Raw genomic sequence first — 22,006 nt, 5'->3', positions numbered from 1 at the left:
GACTCCAAAAAGAGCAGCAGTAGGTCACTGATGTGACTGGCAGCCCCACATAACCCTTATTGTTGCTTGCTGCTGGCATGCAGGCACCAGTGCCCTCTGTGTCCCTGTAGTACGGAGGGGCTTGCCCACAGGTGCAGCATTAGGTGGCAGAGCCATGGTAAGAGGCTCTTTTATTTCAAAGTTTCAGCTTGTTGAAACACAAAAGGACATGCTTGAAATTCATTCCTTCATGCTGATCCTGGGAGTCTTCCATAACCTTGAAATTTGGCTCTCTTAGCCTTTCCTGCTTGCTCGGCGCTGCTATGGAGCCGCTTGCTGAGCCCTGTCACAAACCAGCACATGCCACAGGACTGGAGGTGCCCAGGTCAGCAGTTGCTTTGCAGGGAGCATTGTGACCGGCCCAGGCATGCCACAGCAGCCTCCCTGCAAGCAGCCACCAGGCAGGTATTTGCTACAACAGCAAAGAAGCCTCAAGCCTGCAGGTGGTCTCTCACTGCATACCCAGCATTTATGAATGACACAAATGCTCCTGTCTGGCTTGTAAGAGCAAGGCTTAGGTTGCTTCCCTTGGTACAGCCAGCTGCCCTGGCTTTCTCACCTGCCTTCCTCCCCCTTCCACCCCTTTGGCTTATTCATTTGGCTTTTCATTTCTTACAGGTGCTATAACTGTGGCTACTTCCCAGGCAGCTCAGCCAGAGCAGTGCCTGTTTCTTTAACAGCAGCCACATTGCCACTGCTTTGCTGCTCCTGCCTGCAGCTGCCCAAAGGGCAGAGAATGAAGGTGTGTGGGCAGAGAAAAGGCATTTGCCCATATTGCCCTGCTTCAGTGGCACCCATGGCAGCAAGGGTGTGTGTCTCACCACTGACTCCAAACTACAAAGACAGAATGCATCAGACAGGGAGAGACCTGCAAATCCCCACTGCTGCCCTGGCTGCCCCAGATGGGCTCAGTGCTGAGCATCCCTCACGCCCTTGCTCTCTTCCTTGCCTTTCTTCCCACTTTGTTAGCTCTTGCTTCTCCAGCACCTGCAGTGCTGGTGAGAAATGTACCCACACCCAGCATGATGCAGCATCTCAGGGGTTCTCATCCCATAATAGGTTTGCCAGTCCTAAGGCTTTGGCTTAGAGGGGTTTGCAGTCTTGGCTTTGACCGTGTGTAAAACAAGGTGTGTGTGGAGCCTTAACACTTAAGGAGAGCCCAGCTGCTGGAAGGAAACGGCAGCATCACCTCACCCTGTCACAGGTGGACCATGCTCAACGCCCTGCATTGCCCTGTAGCTCTTCCCTCCTCTGCATCACCCACCCACCTACTCCCTCCCACACCCCTTTTCCCACCACTGCAGACCCTGCCACCCTCACACAGCACATGCCTCATGGCTGCCATCTGAGAGCAAGGATGTCACTGGTGTTTCTTGCTCTATTCTAAAGCAAGCAGCCACCCCTCCTTCCCTTTATCTGCTAACTCTCCCCTAATAAATATGATCATTTCATCCTGTGAGACCTGAAAAATCCATTTCCAAAATTCCCCTGGCAACTAATACAGTAAATCAAGCCTATAAATATAAATAATTATGATCAAAAGGCATAAAAAAAGCCAGACTTGGGTCAAACATACTCACACGGTGACACTAGCAACAAATAACTCCACAGTGTTTGAATGTAGATGGAAAAAGCTGAATACAGAGCAGCTACTTTGTTGCCCATAACTGTCAGACTCCTAATTTGGACAGGCCATATTTTATTGATAGCAGAGCAAACACAGTCATAATCCATCCCTACCTTTCCTGCTTTGTGTAAAATCCCATCCATCCCCAGGGGAAGCAGGGATGGAACAAACAGTGGTGTGGAACGTGAGGTGAAAGTACAAGACAAGAAAAGCACAGTCCCAGGCTGCATTTCCCACGTGCTTCTGGCACATCATCTGTTAAGTTCAAGTTTCCAAAAGCTTTGTTTTATTTTTTAAAGGTAACATCTTTATTATTGTTGTTGTTATTATTATATTTATTAGTTATTAGTATTGTTATTATGCAGAGATGAGATTTGGGTGGGGTTTTTTTTTTGTTTCCCCCTTTTGATCACAGAGCAAACAGTTTGCTTTTGAAAATGTTAATGGAGTCCTGATTTAAAACATTTTTTTTTCCCTTTCACTTTTTTTTTGTGTGTGTGTGTGTGTTTGTTTGTTTCGTTTTCTTGTTGGTTTGGTTTTGTTTTAAAACGTTGCAACAGGCAGGATCTGGGATTCAACTTCCTCGTCCTACAGAAAGAAAGATTCTGGAGTTCAGACTCCTAGCCACTACCGGTAGGTCCTGCCTCGCTCAGCTGTCGTTGCCTCAGTGTGGTTTCGCCGGGTGGGGTGGGTAGGTGGGTGGGAGGGGAGGAGCTGGTAGAAGGGAGGGTGTTTGCCAGCTATGTCGAGTCTTGGTTAACAACTTTGCCTCCATTCATGGTTGGCGTCCCTGAACTTTTTCTGGAGCGTCCTTGTTTCTCTCCAATTTCATGCAGCGATGGCTCTCTGTACATGCACACTGCCAACAGAAAAGACACTCGTTAACAGCCCTGCACCCCCAGGCACTGGGCAACAGGACTCATTGTGCATCTGTACGTGAGGCAGGAACTCCAGCCCCGGTACCCCAGCAACACACACACAGTGACAGAAAGCTCCAGGACCCAGCGCTAGATCATAGACTCATCACAGAACGTTCTGGGCTGGAAGGGACCTCTGAAGGTCAGCCAGTCCAAGCCCTGCTGCAGTCAGCAGGGACAGCCTCCACTATAGTGATCAGGTTGCCCAGAACCCTGTCCAGCCTCACCTTGGATATCTCCATGGATGGGGCCTCAACCACCTCCCAGGGCAACCTGTTGCAGTGTTCCACTATGCCCATGGCACAGAACTTGTTCCTAACACCCAATCTGCATCTGCTCTTCTCTAGTTTGAAGCTGTTGCCGCTTGTCCTATCGCTACAGATCCTGTTACCAAGCAGGTTACCTGTGCTTGCTGCCAGTCAGGCTCCTCCTTCTGTCTCTGGAGTCTTCCAAAGATACAGAAAGAAAGAGAGGATTTCTCACAGGTAAGTCTGCCTATGTTTTCTGGGTCTCTCATGTCACATTCGTATCTATTACACAGTGCAACTCACAGCACTGTGAATTGTCTTGAGATGCTGATTACCATCCAACAACTGATCCACCAATTACCTGATCCCCAGCCCTTAATCTCCTTTGAGAAGCTTGAATGAAAACTGTAGTTATGTGGAAGCCGTCCACACCTTCTGGGTGTTAAGCTCTGAATCTGGAAATGTCAGGGGCTGGAAGGGACCTTAAAAGCTCATCCAGTCCACCCCACCCTGCCAGAGCAGGATCACCCAGAGCAGATCACACATTCAGGTGGGTTTTGAATTATCTCCAGAGAGGGAGACTCCACAACCCCCCTGGGCAGCCTGTTCCAGTGCTGTGTCATGCTCACTGGGAAAAAATTTCCACCTAATGTTTAAATGAAACTTCCTATGCCTCAGCTCCCACCATTGCCCCTTGTCCTGTCATCAGGCATCACCCAGCAGAGCCTGGCTCCAGCCTTATGGCACTCACCCTGCACATCTTTGTAACGTTGATGAGGTCACCTCTCAGTCTCCTCTCCCAGCAGCACAGCCCCAGCTCCCTCAGGCTCTTCTCTTAACAGAGATGTTCCATTCCCTTCAGCATCTTTGTGGCTCTGTGCTGGACTCTCTCAAGCATTTCTTTGAGGTCCTTCTTGAACTGAGGAGCCCAGAACTGGACACAGCAGTTCAGATGTGGCCTCATCAGGGCAGAGTAGAGGGGCAGGAGAACCTCTCTCAACCTACTAGCCACAGTCCTTCTAATGGTGACTCAGGCCTGTTTGGCTATTCTGGCCAAGAGCTGAAGTCTGCTCTCAACCCTTCTGTTTTTGCCCCATATATCAAGACAGTCAGACAAGGCCGTGGTGCTGACCGCAAGCCAGGAACCATCCCAGCTCTGTGTGGTCACCTGGCAGCACCTGAGAAGAGGGTGGGTGGAGGGCACCTTCCCTCCAGACCCTAAGCAATTGCTGGAGCCTAGACAACCTGAGAAGGTAATGTCTGCCCAAGGCATGGCACACCTCATGCATAAAGCATCTGTGGGCTACGTCCTCACGGGTGTCCTTGTGCCACGGGAGGTGTGCCAGAGCAGGGACACATGCTGACTGGCTCAGCATCTCCCACCAAGGGAAGCACGTCTGTTGAGCTCACCGCTCCTGGGGAGCTGTAGATGCCATCATAGTACATGAGGCACCTCAAGGGCGAGCACACTGGGCTTGAGAGCTTAAGGCAGGTACAAAGTGCTGATGTCACACCCAGGTCATTTCAAAAACTAAGAAGGAAATGATTGTGCTGCCCTTCATTTTGTAAAGCTGTCAGGTCACAAACAGCAGCACAGAGCTCAAACACAAGGGACAGAATCCATCAGATCCAAGTTCCAGGTAATCAGTAACAAGAAGAACTAAAAAATCCCAAACACCTCCAAAACATTATCCAAAGAAACAGACAAATGCTCCATGTATAAAAAGGCAAAGTAAGTGCTGATGTTTCTAATCCTTCCCTGATTTGCAGATAAATCCTGGCAATTAGAGGCAGGCTGCAAATGCCATTACTGCTCTGCATTTTACTCCTAGCAAGACAAACAGTTGTAGCAGCATGCAACAATACAGGGCAGAGATAAAGTGCAGTCAGCTGTGCATTAATAGGAGGCAAATTGCAGCAAATATATGAGCAATGAAAAAAAAAATTACTTTGCCCATAAAGCATTTTGTCATGCAAGGTTTGGAAGCAGTTTAAGCCCCCAGGAGCTGGACCTCTCAGCACAGCTGCGAGGCTGGTACCACTCTGCAAACTGTTAGTGCTACAGGAGACTTTTTTTTTTTGATGAAAAGGAGGTTAAAATAAAGAAAATGAATGGCTCACTCCATGGGCCTGGGCCAGGATGTGCAATGCCAAGACTGCCTCTCAGCTGCCCAGACTATCGAGGCTGTCTGCATGCTGCAAGGAAAGTGTGTAGCATTGTGGCAATAGGAGGAAGAAGAAGACTCTCTTAACCCCTTTCAGCTGCTGAGCTGACACTCATGTCTTGGTTGCTGTCAACCTGGAGATGGTGAAGCTGTCTGTTATGGCAAAGCATTTAATATCTTGAAGAACAGTATGGGAAGGCCAATAGCTGAGGAAAGGTTTCCCTTATGATTTCTCAGACCCTTTTGATGACACTGAGGATGCACATCACTACTATGACCTTTTCTGATGTGATGTTTGCCCAGCAGAGCTGGGTATTTGTGCAGGCATTGCCCCACTGCCCCTGACATTCCATAAGCAAAGCTCTGCCAAAGTTCAGCTGCACCTACTAAGCTCACCCCACCCACATCCAGCCTCAGTACCCTCTTTGGCTGGGCCAGATACTTAACTACAAGGAACGAGCACAGGCAAAGCCTGCAGGAGCAGCAACACAACTGCATGATGCCTTCTCTCAGCTCCCTGCCTCTCATCATGGCCTCTGGGCAAAAACCTTGAGCTGCTAACAAGGGCCACAGAGTAACTGGACTATATCTGCGGCTAAGGTAATCAAGGAATTAAGGAAAATCCTGTACCTAGCAAGCAAAAAGGGCAAGTAGTGTAAGCTTATCTTCCAGTCCAGTGCACACTACGATTTCTGACACGGGGCTTGGCTGGAGGCTGCTCACATCGTGCTTCCCAGAGCTGTCAAAGCCTCCACCAGACAGGCTGTGCCAACAGACCATGCCAGAGAGTCTGCAGCAGCACAGGACAAGGTTTTTTTCCCAGCATTTAGATACACCTACAGTATCAGAGTAATTATATTGCACCAGGCACAAGTCAGTACTTGGCTACTGTCCTGCACAGAGCAAGCCTGTGTGTGCTGTGACATGCAGGGATGTGCACAGGCACCCAGCCACACGGGCCTGGGGTTTTAAGGACACTGTGACATGTTGTGCAACACAGGCTCTTGGATTGCAGTCTGTTACTCCTTGTACTGAGGAAGCCTGAGCCTGACTCATGTGCAGAGATGTTAGTCATGGCCTTGGGGAGGGGGTGTTTGCAAATGGGACTGTTGTAAGCACCCAGATGTCCCCAGCTTGAAAGAGTACCTTTGTGGTTCAAGGTTGGCAGCACGCACTGACAAGGCTGTTCAGGGTTCTCTGTGCACACTGCCCTGCCACCTGCACCAAGGTAAACTACACTAGCAGCAGTGTGCCAGCTGGCGTGCCCAGTTTCTTGGGAGGTCTGCTGGTGCACACAGCACAAGGCAGCTTTGGAGTGATGAGCAATTTGGCAAGAACAAGAGTTCCCTCCCTGCTTTGCCTTGCTTCTTCCACCCACCCACGCCCACACCCCAAGCCAAATACAGCCCTTAATGTCTGGAAACCAAGTTAATGCTTTGGATCTTGAATCAGACAATCAGCTCCTGTGTCCCAGATTCTAACTCCTAAGCAGCACATCTATATTCCTGCTTGAATTGAAAGTGCTGTTAGCATGACCTGTCGAAGAGCCACAGGAAGGAGGTGAGCAGCAGTGGAGATGTGCCCATGTCTGGTTCTTACAGCCCTCGGTTCCCTGCTCCCCTGCTAAGCAGCAGCCCTTCTGTTCACACACACAAGGACACAGCACTGGGGCTTTATTGCAAAGCAGCAACTGGCAAATTAGGCGGCCTGGAGGTACAAGCAAAGGGGAAGGGGGTAGTGGGCAGCATCCTTCCCAAGGGGGGGATGTTAGCCAAGGACAATCTCTCACCTATTCACCGGCACAGGATCCCAGCCTTGTTTCTGCTTCCCAGGCACAGCACTGACACACTCTGTGCTGCTTCCCTGGGCATCAGACACTGTCTGGGCTTGGGAAGCACACAGCTTGGCATTGCTGCAACCGAGGAGGTTCAGGGGATTCAAAATCCACTTCCTTTCTGTAGAACGTGGGGGAAAGCTTAGGAAAAGGCTGACATGTATATCCCAGCAGCCAGCTCCCCTCCTGGCTTTCCCTGCCACGGGCTCAAGCAAGCTCAGAGGACCCAATGTTGCTGTTCCACGGGTAGGCAGATTGTCAGCCCTGCGGGATCACCCTGTGCCCCGACGGCTGCCTGGCCTGGTGTCTGGGCACACATCCCCTGGCAGGCAGCCCGGGAGCTGGCTCCTTCCTCTGACGGATGCCACAGCTCGGAGCGGCGGCAGTCTGCAGTGGCTGCATCAGCTAACGCCTGGGTGGAGGGAATTAATCGTCTGAGCAGCAGCTAGGGGCAGGAGGGAGCAAGTGATTATGCACCCTCGTTTTCTGCTTCTAATTACTGTGTTCTAAACCCGGTCCCAGGCGATGCACTTCAGACGCATCTGAGCTCACATCTATCTGTCGGCTAAACGTGTGGGATGCTGCCAGATGGAATCACAGTTTGCTCAGGTAAGAAACACAGCACAGGATGACAGCCAGGCAAAGTCACAGTTAAAATGCAATGCATTTGCCATCTAAGAAGATGATTATGGGTTTGATAGCTGAACAAGTGGATTAGTGTGGGACAGAAATGGTACTTGAAAGGCAGACCCAAAAGATGAGCTGAAGGTAAGACTGAAGAGTGGTTAAGACTGAAGTTTTGTTGTGGTTTTGGTGGCTGTTTAGAGGAGATTGATTGACAGCTTCCAAGCATTTTCACCAGGTCTATCACACCTTCCTTGTCCTTCTTTGCCATATCTGAGAATTCTAACTTAGTAAAACCAGGATGCTGCGTTCTCTAGGGAAACACACTGGGAATGCTCTGGCTGCTGCTCCTTGCACAGAGATATTCACCAATGGTAACAAATAATGGATCAGAGTAGCCATTAACACACCTTCCCATCTGAGATATGTTCACATCACTGAGGCTGAAGCACTAGGAGTCTGGAGCTAGGGGCAGCTCTGCTGAATCAGATGGCAAAAGAGCTGTGGTCAGCTCTGCCAGGCCAAAGGCATTGTGGCTTGGGATAAGTGAGAGATGAAAAGCAGCTCTTGTGGGAGAGTGGTCTGGAAAGGATGTCTTCAACGAGGAGGAAATACAAATAGTGGAGCACATCCACAATAAGCATCTGACAAAATTTTCAAGTGCCTGGAAAAGTCTCCCATTGTTTGACATGGGCTTGGATATTTAAAGACCAAGGGGCACTGTGGATGGCAGTGTCTGTCCAGCACTAATCACTGCAGACACTTAAAGAGACTGAGCTGGCTTTAGAAGCTGAGTGACAATTACACTCCTCAAGCTAATTTTTTGTGTAGTTTGGTTCACTCTCCATGTCAGCACTTCAAAGGCTCGCTTAGCTGGAATGAGCAGTGATCAGAAACAAAAATATCAAGAGACATGTGTTGCATATGTGTGTTTTTAACCAAAACTGGCACCACACAGTACATTAACTGCTGCCTGCCAGGCTGTTTGCCTTGGCTTTGCCTGTGCACAGATGGGAGAGGAACATAACATTTCCCCTATTATTACTTAGTAGTTTTTTGGGTGTTTTTATATTGATTAAGATTAATGCAATTTCCCAAACCAAACAAATCCTACCTACACTAAAGCACAAAAAAACCCCAAACCCCTCCTCTACCAACCAGAGCCCAAAATATTTCCAGTTGTTATCAAGAGCACAGAACACTTCCAGTATCCTGACACCCTATCAGAAGTCAAACACTCTGTGGGATTAGGACAGCAGAAAGCTGCAGCTTCTAAAAGCCAGGGATAACACAGATACCACTGTCCATCTATGCACACATCTGTGCACACACACACAAGCAGTCCTTAACAATGATGTGGGAGACTATTTCATATTTATTTAGTTTACTGCCCATTTGCAAACTCTAGGTAAGGATGTCTGAACTCAGCAAGCAGCATGAAGCAATGGGAATCAAATGAGCTCTGGGAATAATTTGGGCTTTTTTGTATTTCCTCCCCCTGTGAATGCTCTCTTCATTAAGATGCTGAATATTTTTTTCTGCACATGGCAAAAAAAAAAAAATTGGGGAAGTTTCATCTCTGAGGTAATTGCCATTGTAGAAGTGGTGGCTGAGGCGATCCCTAGCAAGGTATCTAACACCATTCCTGCCCAGAGGACCAGATTTCTCCTTGCATACATGTGGCAGGGCTAATGCAAACGGTAGTTGCACCAGAGCAAAAGGAAACTAACTGCAGACAGAAGCTGTTAAGCACTGGCCTGAACAAGCAGCAAAGCCCAGGCACATCTAGCAGACAGGTACAGCAGAGAAGTGCTGCTTGCAATGCATCCTTAGGGTCATGGTGAAGAGAAAGAAGCTGTTGAAACAGGGTAGAAACTGTCCCTTTTTCTGCAACATCTCTGCCTCCAAGGTCTGCTCATGGAGGCTTTGATGGGTACAGCAGAGAAATGTCATGTGGAGCTGAGTGCATTTTACTCCAACCCACCCCACAAGCCTCTGCTACCTACAAGGAATCTTAGGCTTGGGAACAGAGTCCTCCGTCTGGAGTCACAGCCCCAGACAGCTGAATGCTTTGGGAAGCTGACACGTGCCTCAGCCTGGGAGACTGCCAGCCCTTTGATGCAGCAGCGCTCAGAGAGGCTGACTGAAAAGCATGTGGAGGAGGGAAGGGGTGGAGGAGCCCTTAATTTGGCTGCCAACTTCCAAAGCGCTCACTCGCTCAGGAGGTTATGTGACAGCTGTGACTGAAGCAAGCGTGGGAGGATGCAACTGCAGGAAAGGGAAGCTCTCAGGCTGGGCTGGGTTTGTCAAAATGAAAGCCAGAGCAGCACTTGCTGCAGTGAGATCTCTGCTGTGGGTCAGGCATGTCTATTAGAGCAAGACTTTTCCAAACGGTGAGTCACAGGGATGGCCAAGTTTGATGCACGTAGCAGACACCACGTATGTTGTGCCCAAAAAGAAACTTGGGTTCAAAGGAACCCACCAATCAGTGCCAAAATGCATCAGTGCAGCCAGGCAGCAAAGAAATTCTAGAAGGATCTGAAAATCCAGCACTTGTGAAAGACTCTCCTCCCAGCCATGGCAGGAGACAAGGAGACAGAAGGCTTGGTGCCATGGTCTAGCCTTGAGCTCTGTGGTAAAGGGTTGGACTTGATGATCCGTGAGGTCTCTTCCAACCTTGGTGATACTGTGTGATACTGAGAAGCTGGTGACTGACAATGTCTGAAGGAGGTTGTGTTCCCTCAGTGCACCTGTCTCACTAGTATCTTGGATATGCAACAAAAGGCCTGCAGAAAAGATGTTGAAAACAAGCATAGGACAAGAGGCTTGATTCAAGCCACTCTCTGCTTTTCAACCATCTCACCTTTCTGTGGAACACTGAGTGAGTTAAATTTCTCTCATCATGCTTTGCTTCAGTGGTCTTCAACAGACAATTTCAGCCTGCCTTCCTAAACTCGCCTTTCACACACACATGCCCCTGAGCTGGGAAGGTGTTAGAACAGCTACTGAGCTGTGCACCAGTAGCTATTCTGGCAGCTATGAGTGAGTAGTAGCTGTTAGGAAAGCATCAGCTTATTCCTTCTCTTCACTTGCCCAGCCCTGACCACACAGCCAACACGGGGGAGCAAAAGAGAGCACAGAACCATGCAGCCAAGGCCAGCACCAGGCTGCTGTATCCCCGAGGTGGCCACTGGGTCAGAAAGAGAGGCCTAACTTGAGGATTGAAAAGCAGTGCTTTTTCCAAGCAAAAGAAGAGAAGAGGTCTCCTTGCTTCCAGAATAAGTTAGTAACTGTTACTAGGTTCATCACATTACATCCCCGCATTTATCAGGGGCCAGCCCAGAACAAGCTAAGTGCTCTGGCATCAATCTGTGGCACACCTCAGCAGTGTACAGTCAACAGCAAGAGGGCAAAATTTCAGCTCCATGGCTCCCACTGAAGCCTCATGCTGTGAGGAAGACATCTGGTGTGTCAGCATCTCATGTAACTCTGGACATCTCTGAGAAGGTTTCTCTACACTCCAGTGACTAACCAGGCTGCCCTTACAGAGGAGAAAAAACAGATTTAAGTCATCTTAGGGTAGCCAAATGAACTGCATCCCCAGCTGTGCTGGGAGGACCCATTTATCTTCTGTTACTTTAAACAGAACATCAAAGCCTGTAAGGTTAAGCTAAATCTTAACCTCTACCAACTCTGCCTGGAATGGGAAACCCATGGAATGATGTTGGGAAAATCCTTGCAGAGAACCCAATGTACTGGCTGGATTCCTTCTGAACTGCTGGTTGCTTGAGGGCTACTTTCCTTTCCCAGTAACTTCTCATACTGCTGAGCTTTTAAATTAATCCTTTAACACCCTAAGGCTAAGCAAACCCACAGGGACAATGTGCAAAGTGTATTTTAAGGGCAAGAAAGCAGACAAAATGCTAACAGTGCAGTCCAGCACCTTTCTGAAATGTTACAAATGCAGTCCTTGCTTTAAGTCTTGCAGCCCAACAGGAACCCATTCAGTAAACCTCAGATCTGAAGTTGCAAACTCCCCCTCCCCACACTCCACAGAATTATTGACCTCTGAGATCGAGTCCAGCCTATGACCTAACACCATCACATGGACCAGACTGTGTCACATCCAATCTTTACTTAAATATCCCCAGGGATGGCAACTCCACTGCCTCCCTAGGCAATCCGTTCCAGTGTCTAAGTACCCTTTCCACCAGGAAGTGCTTCCTAACATCCAACCTAACCCACCCCTGGCACAGCTTCAGGCCATGCCCTCTCGTCTTGGCACAAGTTGCCTCGGAGCAGAGCCTGACCCTCACCTTACTACAACTTCCCTTCAGGTGGTTGTGGAGTGTGATAAGGGCCCCCCGCCCCGAGTCACCTCCAGGCTGAACACCCCCAGCTCTCTCAGCCTCTCCTCATCAACCCTCCCATCCCTTCCCCAGTCTCATCGTTCTCCTCTGGGCCTGCTCCAGTCCCTCACTATTTCTCTTGCAGTGAGGGCCCAGAGCTGCACCCAGCACTGGAGGAGCACGAGCTGGAGGAAGCAGGCAGATTCCATACCTTCAATGGGTTTGGGTACAAAATGTGACGAGGGTTTGGTTTTTTTCACTCGGTTTCCCTTCATAATTTGCCCTTCTTTATTGAGTCCCAGGAACCAGGCTCGCCCGGATTCTTGCTGCCGGTACAGCGTGGAGGAATAAATAACGTAGTAGTTTTCAAAGACAGACTCCTTGAATTTGCACTCTGGTGTGAAAACATCCTGCAGTGAGAGAGAGAAAAAGAGCAAGGGAAGGAGTTAATCACTGATCTACTAAATTAGGCATCACCAAGCCATTTGTGACAGTGGTGGAGAACAACAGGCATGGGCAACTGGAGCTCCCGGCAGCAACACGCACCTAGAGAATGCCCCTCTGGAAGGGCAGGCTCCCCTTGCTCAGCAGAGCTGTGGTCTGCAAAGCAGTGAATGTGCTTGAAAAAAGGTGCAGGAAAAGTCAGGAATTTGCCAGAATTTAGACTGAAATACTAAGGGTAAATAAATAAAGAGGAGTGAAAGCTGAGATGCAAAGACAGCCCTGACGCTCGTCTGGTGCTCCCAATGCCTTCCTCTTGCCTTTCCTGTGATGGGCAAGAAATGTGCAATGGTCACTGCCTAAAATAACGAGGCCTTTTTCAAATTCTTATGGGCAAAAGGCACTTTGTCAGAGGTATTTAAGTGGATTGGGAGAAATGAGAGTACAAAAGCAAGTAAATAATTTATTTCTTTTGAAGAGCAATGGGAGGAAATGCTGGCACGAAGCCTGGGAACCTTGCAGTAAAGAGAAACAAGTAGTATTCAAGTTTCCTGACCAAGGGTTTTCTTTAGATACTGAGAACTGGTCCCAGACCTGCCCAGGAACTGAGGACACATGGGTCTAAGACAGCCCTTGAGCCTGGGGTGGCTGTGACACTGCCACTTGTGCCTCAAGGCAGGGAATTGCACTCAGCTGTGGACCAAAACTTGTCACTTCCCAGTAACTTCTCAAGACATTAAGAGGGAAATACCAAACCTTTTTAAAAAGTCTGGTCAGGTCACCTGATGGTAATGGGCTCTAGAACCTTCACTGACTCAGATGGAGTTGTTAGTGGGCTGGTATTTTTCTTTCTCCTGGACTTTGACTTTCAGCAGGAAATTAATCCTGGCTGAACAAATTCTCCCACTGGAGAATCTGTTGCAAAAAAACCCCAAAAAAACCCTGAGCCAGAATGAATATGCATTTTCTGAAGAAAAATGGTTCTATTGACAAAATCCCCTCTTCCAGGAGCCAGACAAGCTCAGACAAGGTGAGCAGAAGCAGGACAGCAATGCTCTTTCCCAAGCCCTTGTCACTCACAAGTCTTCAAGAGCTTCTCTCACCTTGCTAAGGGAAAACACCTGACCCAACAGCTAAGCAAAGCACCTGGTGTAGAGCCAGCAGACCTCACTGAAGAGTGAGCATTCTGAATGTTCGGCAACACTCAGGTAGGTGCTCCCAAGTGCTTTGGAGGTTGCATAAAGTGTTGATGGGCTCACAATAAATTCAGCACACAACAGACCTAACAGAGCCAGGCATGCTTGAAGTCACAAGGAGATGAAGCATGGAGCTGCGCTGCACACGTGAGGTTTGCATCAATCATTAGCACCACCCAGATAAAAACATCCTTGGCCCAACAGGTCATTTTGCCCCAGCTAAGAGAGTCCTCTTTGCTGGAGAAATCAATATTTTAAGAGAGTGAAGCAAGTTGAGAGAGCTCTAGATGACTTAGAGCGCTATAAAAGAGCGTTTGAAGTAGCTTCCCAAAAGATCCATGTTTGAGCGCTCCTTAAATCTGCTCTTTATCTCCAGGCTTTGTCTCGCCGCAGCAGACGCAGCTCACCCAGGAGCTGGGCAGTGTGTGGCTGCTGGCTCAGGACTCTCCTTGGCATCAGGCCCAGCCAGAGAGCAAGCCCCATGATGGAGGGTATCTCTAAAGCCAAAGTGGACAACTCAATCTCCTTTCCCATGCCTTCATTACCTCCACCAATAAAAATACATCAAGAAAATTAGGGGGACCGGAAAGTGATCAGGCTGTGAAGAAGAGCTTCCAACTTGACCAAGAGCAGGGCATTTATTGTACACAGGGTACCTGGATCTTCAACTTCTTGTAAGTTCAGCACTCAGCAAAGACTGAGATTTTTTCATATTCTCAGTGAAGAGGACATTAAAAGAATCTAATGATTTTGAAAATATAGTTTCAGAAAGAAAGAAGAAAAATCTAGATTTAAAAGTAGCTGAAAATCAGATAAATATCAATTTTAGATAAAACTCTATTTCAGATGAGTATTTATCACAGGATGTTAGGGGTTGGAGGGGACCTCCATAGATCACTGAGTCCAACACCCCCTGCCAAAGTAGGCCTAGAGAATCTAGCACAAGTCGGACAGGAACTCATCCAGACAGGACTGGAGAGGCTCCACAGAAGGAGATTCCACAACCTCTCTGGGCAGCCTGTGCCAGTGCTCTGGGACCCTTACAGTCAAGAAGTTCTTCCTCATGTTGAGGTGCTGTATTTTATCCCGATTACCCCTTGTTTTGTCCCAGGGCACAACTGAGAAGAGTCTGTCCCTTCCTTCCTGACTCCCAGCCCTCAGATATTCATAAACATTGATCAGATCCTCTCTAAGTCTTCTCTTCACCAGACCAAACAGCCCCAGGTCCCTCAGCCTCTCCTCACAGGGCAGTGCTCCAGCCCCTTCATCACCTTCATAGCCCTCCCTTGGACTCTCTCCAGCAAATCTCTGTTCCTCCTGAACCAGGGAGCCCCAAACTGAATATTCCAGGTGAGGTTTCACCAGGGTAGAGGTGGAGGAGAAACTCCCTGCATCTGCTGCCCACACTCCTCTTAATGCACCCCAGGATCCCGCTGGCCTTCTTGGCCACATGGGCATATTGCTGTCCCAAAAGCACCCAGTTCTTTTCTCAGCTCTCCCCTTGACAGAGGCAGCATGAGCAGGTCCAAGCCAGTGAGAGGACAGATAGCTTCACTTTTCAATCCCTGGGCTTATTCCAGCCTTTAAACAAAGCAATAAACTGCGACTCCTGCTTTCTGCACAACCTCCACAGAGCACTTGGTCCTCTGTCAGTGCCATTATGAACTCAGCTCACTCAGGAAAACCACCATTAAATCTCCTCAGTAAAGCACACACTTGTGATTAGGAGGGAAAACAAAACCCAGGCAATTTGTCTGGTTTTATCTTCATTTGAAATATGTCTTTGACTAAATTATTCTTGCATACAAAGCAAAGAAATGAATTGATTCAACTAAATTATTCTTGCATACCAAGTAAATAAATAAATTGATTTGTTTACTATTTGGAGATTTAGAGCCTGAGGTAGTTTTGTTAAATGTCTGCATTACTGAAAGCAGTTAGAAAAAGCAGATTCTTTTTAATTGTTAAACTAAAGGAAGGGGAAAAAAAACAAACCCACCCCAAAACCTGCATGAAATATCTGTAAAAGAAATGCCAGCAATTTGCATGCAAAACTATTAGCATCTGCCTGCAATTTGTTTTCTGTGTTTCAATCTAATTCCTTCAACAAAAGGCAATGGCAGTAAGAAAAGTAATTAGATTTGCTTTGGAAAACAAAGCACAGGTCTGGCTTGTGCTAACTCGAGTTTTACTGAAAACAGCAGAGTCTGGACAAAAATTAAATGGTAGCCACCACACAGATCACATAATCGTAGAATCAACCAGGTTGGAAAAGACCTCCAAGATCATCCAGTCCAACCTATCCCCCAGCCCTAACCAATCAACCAGACCATGGCACTAAGTGCCTCATCCAGCCTCTTCTTAAACACCTCTAGGGACGGTGCCTCCACCACCTCCCCGGGCAGCCCATTCCAATGCCAATCACTCTCTCTGTCAAGAGCCTCAGAGCCTCCTCCTAACATCCAGCCTATACCTCCCCGGGCACAACTTGAGACTCTGTCCCCTTGTTCTGTGGCTGGTTCCCTGGCAGAAGAGACCAACTCCCACCTGGCTACAGCCTCCCTTCAGGTAGTTGTAGACAGCAATCAAAAGGACCACAATGGTATTTGGAATCAAAGAGAGCTGAGGGCATACAACAGCCCTTTGGGGAGGATGCAGTGTGTCAGGTCTGCTCAGGGAGGGTACAAAGCGCCAGGGATTGCCCTAAAAGCCGTTTGTGGTTTAGAAGAACACAAGATGGTTCATTTATCCTTCATCCCAGTAGCATCTCGTGCCATCTGTAGATGAAAATGTGGATGGGACTTCCAGGCAGAAATCAGTCTCTGTATTGCTTAAGCCAGTCTCAGCCTTCAGGGAGGTGTCAGGAATGTCTGGCTCAATCTGCACACCCCCCTGCAGCACAGGCTGGGGGTGGTTGTCAGAGGACAGATTATTTTTTTCCTAGCCTACCCCAGCTGTCATCTGCTCTTGTCAGTACATCTAACCCAGCCTCTTGGCTTTGGATATAGTAAGTTTGATTGGACTCTCCTTTGCACTTCTGTGAAGGTGATAAAGCTCTGCTCAAGTGAGTGAAGTATCACTGGGTGTGAGGCTGCAGGGTATTCAGGGAATGCACTGCCACCCGTGGACACACCAGCCAGTAACAGCACTGCCAGGGCAGTGGACAGCCTTAGTGCTGCTCCAAGCAGTGCCAGGCCCTACCCTACCAGGCTGGAAGCATCAGTGCCACTGGCACCCTGAGCATCCTCAGCTGGGAGGTGCAAAGACAGGGTGCCCTGTAAGCAACACCGCAGTGCTCCTGATCATGACAGAGAGTACTTCACTCCCTTGTCCTCTTAGTTCAAGCTCTGACTGGCACAGATAGCCCTTATCTCTTGAGCCCATGGCAGAAATGGTGACAGGTTTCCATGTGCCGTGCTCGGGGACAGGCAGGAAGCCACCAGAAGACTGTCATTAGCTGCTGCATTCACACCCAGCTGCTCATTGGGTGTCCCCCTGGACTGGGCCACTTGTTTGTATGGCTTCCCATTTTATTTCCCTACAAATATCCTCCAAATTGCCAGATAAATAAAGATTAAATAAAGATCTCTCTCTTTTCTCCCCCTCTCCTCCCTTTTTCCTCAAGATCTCTTTTTACTACAACCCAAAGGAGAACAGCAAATATACACATCTACATGCAAACCTAATGACTCCATAAATTTAGTCAGTGAAACTAGAAGCAGTAAAAGCAAAAGCCTATTTCTGCCAGCAGTTTGTGCCATGCTTTAGGAAAGGGATGTTAATGATGAGCACTGGAATACTAACCAGCACACTCCCAGAGATTTCCTTTGTTTACAGCACTTAACTGGTTTCCTTTTTATGCTCTGCACAATTACTGAGCCAAATCTTCAGATGGGCTAAAAGCTCTAAACTGCAACAAGGTCTATGGTGCTGCAAGGCTTCCCTCCCAGAGAAACTGGCTCAGGATGCTTACTGATGTTGGTGTTAATAGTTAGAGCTCATCAAGTCATTTAAAACGTATTAAGTAGGAATCATAAATACCAGCAGGGCTATCAGTGGTGGCATTTCATTGCGGCTGCAGAGGCAGACTACGGAAGGACTGGATCGCGTTCATGGTGTCTGTGTAGGTGCTGCTGCACCCCAAGGAAAAGGATGGTGTCTAAAGGAGTATCTGCTTTATGGTGCTCTTCACCCAGTAAAGGCTGTTCTACATTCCCCACTGACCTCAGCCACGGCAGGGTTTAATTGCCATCCTTCTGATGCCAGCAGCACAGAGATGTTCAGTGCTGGGATGAGTGCACATAGATTTACATGGCTAACCAAAGACAGTGCATTCTCAAAGGCATAGGGCTTCTGGATGAAACACCAATGGCTCAACTCCATCCAAACCTGTCCAAGTTCAGAGGCTAAACATCTCATCTTGACATACATTTTATTCTCAGGGCAGGTCCTTAACCTGTTCACAGGATAATCCCTACTCAGACCACAGCAGCGTTCCCAAAGGCAATGATCACAGAGTCACAGAACGTTAGGGGTTGGGAGAGACCTTGAAAGAGCATCTCTGCCCAGGGCAGGTCACACAGGAACACCTCCAGGCAGGTTTTGAATGCCTCCAGAGAAGGAGACTCTCTGGGCAGCCTGCTCCAGGATTCTGTCACCCTCGCACTGAAAAATGTTACCACGGAACCTCCTCTGCTCCAGCTTGCACCCACTGTCCCTTGTCCATCATTGGGTATCACTGAGCAGAGCCTGGGTCTGTCCTTCTGACACTGCCCTGCATATCTTTATCACCCTTCAGCTTCCTCTTCTCCAAGCTAAAGAGCCCCATCTCCCTCTGTCCTCAGCAGGTAGGTGTTCCATGCCTGCAGCAGCAGTGTTGGACTCTTTCAAGCAGTTTTCTGAGGTCCTAGAACTGAGGAGCTCAAAACTGGACAAAACATTCCAGGAGCCCTGGCTTACAGTTGGCTAGGGGTCATTTTGCTCCCAAGAAGTTGTGAGGTGGCACAGCCAGGACAGCCAGCTGAAGCAGCCCACCTGGTATTTCACACCATGAAAGCCATGCCTGCCCACTGTGTAGGTGTCAGACCACCACACTGACAGGGCTGCCCAAACTACAAGTGCCAGGCTTTTGGAAGGCAGGTGAAGGTGTCACCTTCTCTATTACACATTAGTTTCTTTACTACTGTTGTTATTCCTGTTCATTCTTTGTATGGTTCTGTCAAACTTTAACTCAACCCATGGGGGTTTTGCATTTTGCTCCCAATTCCTCCTACCTAACCTCCTGGGTGGAGAGGCAGCTGTGTGAGTGGCTGTGTGGTGACCAGCTGGGTCTAAAGCCACAAGGGATGCCTTGCAGACAGTCTGAGGGAGTTTTCAGCATCCTCCTGCCTCAGTGGAGCTTCTTTCAGGACCTAGGGTTGCATCTGTCTGGAAATGCTTTAAAATAATCCTGAGCTCTCTCTTGGCATGTGATCAAACATTACATCTCATCACATCTTTGTCCAGATGGCAGGTGATATTCTACTGTTCACACTCCACTTTTCCTCCCCCTTCTAGCTCTATAAGAGACTGGTAACAAGCCTTCTCAGTGGCCTTTTAGAAACAGGAGAGAGCAGATAGGTTTTAAAATAACAAGCTGCTACAGGGGAGTCTGCAGCCCTGCTGCAGAGCAAAAATTCCCTTGATGAGACAATGTGGTATCTGCAAGTGCTCTGACTCTGTCTGCACCATCTGTGGATTGGAGGGAGCACGCTTTCAAATAAATCACTATCCATGCAGGCCTGGTCCCCAGCTCTGGGAGCTAAGAAGCAGCAATCTAACTTACTGCCTCTGAAAAGTATGACTAGAGGACTACCTGCCCTCACTTTGCTGGGAATTCTCTGTGGTCAAGGCACACATTTGTTCAGTTGGCTTCACTTCGAAACACCCAAGCAAGAAGCAGAATACAGATCTATGACCCAATAATCCTATACAAGCGAAAAAGAAACCATTAAGTGCTGGACAAGCCTCTGTAATTAAGCTGCAGATCTTTATTATGTGGACACAAGCTGTCCTAAAGCAGCTTTCCATGTTCAAGGACTGATTAAATTATCTGTTTCACCACAGAGGAGGGCTGTGAATGCTGGAGACAAAGGTGTGACTGCAGCACAGATATGCCCAAGGTAACTCTGCAGCAAGAACCCACATCTGCCCAGGAACACAGCAGAGTATTGCCCAAATCTATAGAACATTCCCTGCAAGATGTGTTAAGCTCCATCCTGTCTTGGCTGAGTGCTCACTTTGATCAAAATGTGTAGATCCACCCAAACTGTAGTCTCATTTCTGGCTACAAAGCAGACAAACTCAATGAATTTTGGGGATCCAAATTCCTACCTGTCCATCCCACTGTACTTCAGAACTATGCCCTGCTTTCAGCTCTTGGCCTCTTCACCACACAGGCACATTTTTACCAAGTACCTCAATGAGATAAAAACATTCAGATCCATTGCTTTGGCCTTTGGTGAGCTACTCATGCAACCCTGATAGCTACACAGCTTTCAACTTAATGAGTACTGACAAGAACACAACTTGGAAAGAATCTTCAAGCCAGGCTGCTCACTTCCACACCTCCCTGGAGAGCCTGGATGCACTGGGTGAGTGAACAGGCTCCAGGACTAAGCTTTAGGTACCAAAGACTGCAACATTGTTAATCTGGGAAAGCCTCCACACATCCTGCAACTCATCACCGTGGTGCAGAGAGCAAGTGATGCATTTTGTCCTTTGCTTTGCTTTTTCTTCATGATGGATCCCAAATTTACGGCTCAAACCCATAGTTCAAAATTTAATCCCTAAGGTATAACTGGACTGGGGGTTTAATTTTGGATCTTCTCTCAAGCTGGGATTTGAAAGCCTTTTAAAATCTGGAGCTGTTATGAACTGGAGTAATGACTGCAGCAGAGTCCACTGACATGGCACTTGGCCCACCCAGGTCTGCATTGCTCTTCTAGGAAAGCAACTGCTGCCCACGAAGCGGGGGTTCTGACAGCACTGTCTTTGGGATTGAATTCCTGGCAGCCTGGAGACTTGGTGAAACTAAAGGATAATTTCTAACCTGGGAATCCCAACTCATCCATTGCCTTCTCTACATTCTGGATAAATCTTTCTGATAAAGAGTCTGGAATTTGTTAACAACATCATCAACTTTGCTTACTCCAAATCAGTATCCAGAAATACATCTTTGCATCCAGAGATAATGATCATGAGGCAGGATGGGGCAAGATGAAGAAATGTTAGTTGCATACAAGAAAAACAGATTTCCTAAATTAGCATCCTGCTGCCTCATCTGCTAAATCCTGAAATAACTATGAAGAAAAACAATAATGTAAGAGCCCCACAACCACAGCCAGACAGGATGCTTTGAAGCAGTGATCTCTCTGTGGGGCCAGAGCAAGTTTGAACCTGAACACAGGACATAATAAAGAGATTTAGTTACTTTTGTGATATTGTTATTTTTTGTTAGGGTTGGTAACAACAATGTCTCATCTAAAAAACTAAATGGTTATACATTTATAAACATGGCCTGTGTTTTCTTCTGAATGTCCCAGAGGAGATTCAGCAGTTAATGCCAGATCTATCATGCTGTGGTTTATGTTAATGTTATCATCAAAAGCTCAAAGCAAGATGACAAATGTTTTGGGCATTTCATAACAATTCCCTCACCTTGGGCAGAGGAGTACAGGAGAGACCTCTTAAGTCCTATATTTTTGAGCTGAGATCCTGAACACTGAAAGTCCAACTGGCTTCACAGAATGTTAGGGGTTGGAAGTGACCCTGAAAGATCACCCAGGCCAACCTCCCTGCCAGAGCAGGATCACCCAGGACAGGTCGCACAAACACACATCCAGGCTGGTTTTGAATGCACACAGAGAAGGAGACTCCACAACCACTCTGGGCAGCCTACTCCAGGGTTTTGTCACCCTCACAATGAAAAACTTTTTTGTTGTGTTCTCATGGAACCTCTTCTGCTCCAGCTTGCAGCCATTGCCCTTTAGCCTATCACTGCACATCAGTGAGCAGAGCTTGGCTCTGTCCTTCTAACACTGCCCATGAATGATGACACCCCTCAGGCTCCTCTGCTCCAAGCTCAAGAGCCCCAGCTCACTCAGCCTGCCCTCAGTAGGGTGATGTTCTACTGCCTTCAGCATACTTTTGGCTGAACTCTTTCAAGCAGTTCCCTAAGGTCCTTCTAGAACTGAGGGGCCCAGAACTGGACACAATATTCCAGAAGTGGCCAGAGAAGGGCAACAAAGCTGGTGAAAGGCCTGGAGCACAGCCCTATGAGGAGAGGCTGAGGGAGCTGGGGGTGTGCAGCCTGCAGAAGAGGAGGCTCAGGGCTGACCTCATTGCTGTCTACAACTACCTGCAGGGAGGCTGTAGCCAGGTGGGGTTGGTCTCCTCTGCCAGGCAATCAGCAACAGAATAAGGGGACACAGTTTCAAGCTGTGGCAGGGGAGGCATAGGCTGGATATTAGGAGGACGCTCTTGATAGAGAGAGTGATTGGCATTGGAATGGGCTGCCCGGGGAGGT

General features: G+C 48.2%; 1 protein-coding gene across 3 annotated transcripts in view; it reads right to left on the bottom strand.

Annotated features, from left to right (window-relative positions):
• Window positions 1–1,721: 1,721 nt before the first annotated feature.
• The window catches only part of FGF12 (fibroblast growth factor 12), a 288,433-nt gene continuing 268,148 nt past the window's right edge, over window positions 1,722–22,006 (bottom strand). For all 3 annotated transcript variants that reach the window (XM_064152920.1, XM_064152919.1, XM_064152921.1), the window contains 2 exons: window positions 12,015–12,213; window positions 1,722–2,525 (listed from right to left, as the gene is read on the bottom strand). In XM_064152920.1, coding sequence (XP_064008990.1) covers window positions 2,407–2,525; window positions 12,015–12,213 — 318 coding nt within the window. In that variant the 3' untranslated portion in view covers window positions 1,722–2,406. The remainder of the gene's footprint in view (window positions 2,526–12,014; window positions 12,214–22,006) is intronic.

The sequence above is a fragment of the Pogoniulus pusillus genome, chromosome 13 (genome assembly GCF_015220805.1).
Source record: "Pogoniulus pusillus isolate bPogPus1 chromosome 13, bPogPus1.pri, whole genome shotgun sequence".
In the NCBI taxonomy this organism is placed as follows: Eukaryota; Metazoa; Chordata; class Aves; order Piciformes; family Lybiidae; genus Pogoniulus; species Pogoniulus pusillus.
Note: the sequence above shows the minus strand (reverse complement) of the source record. Positions and strands in the feature narration are given on the sequence as shown.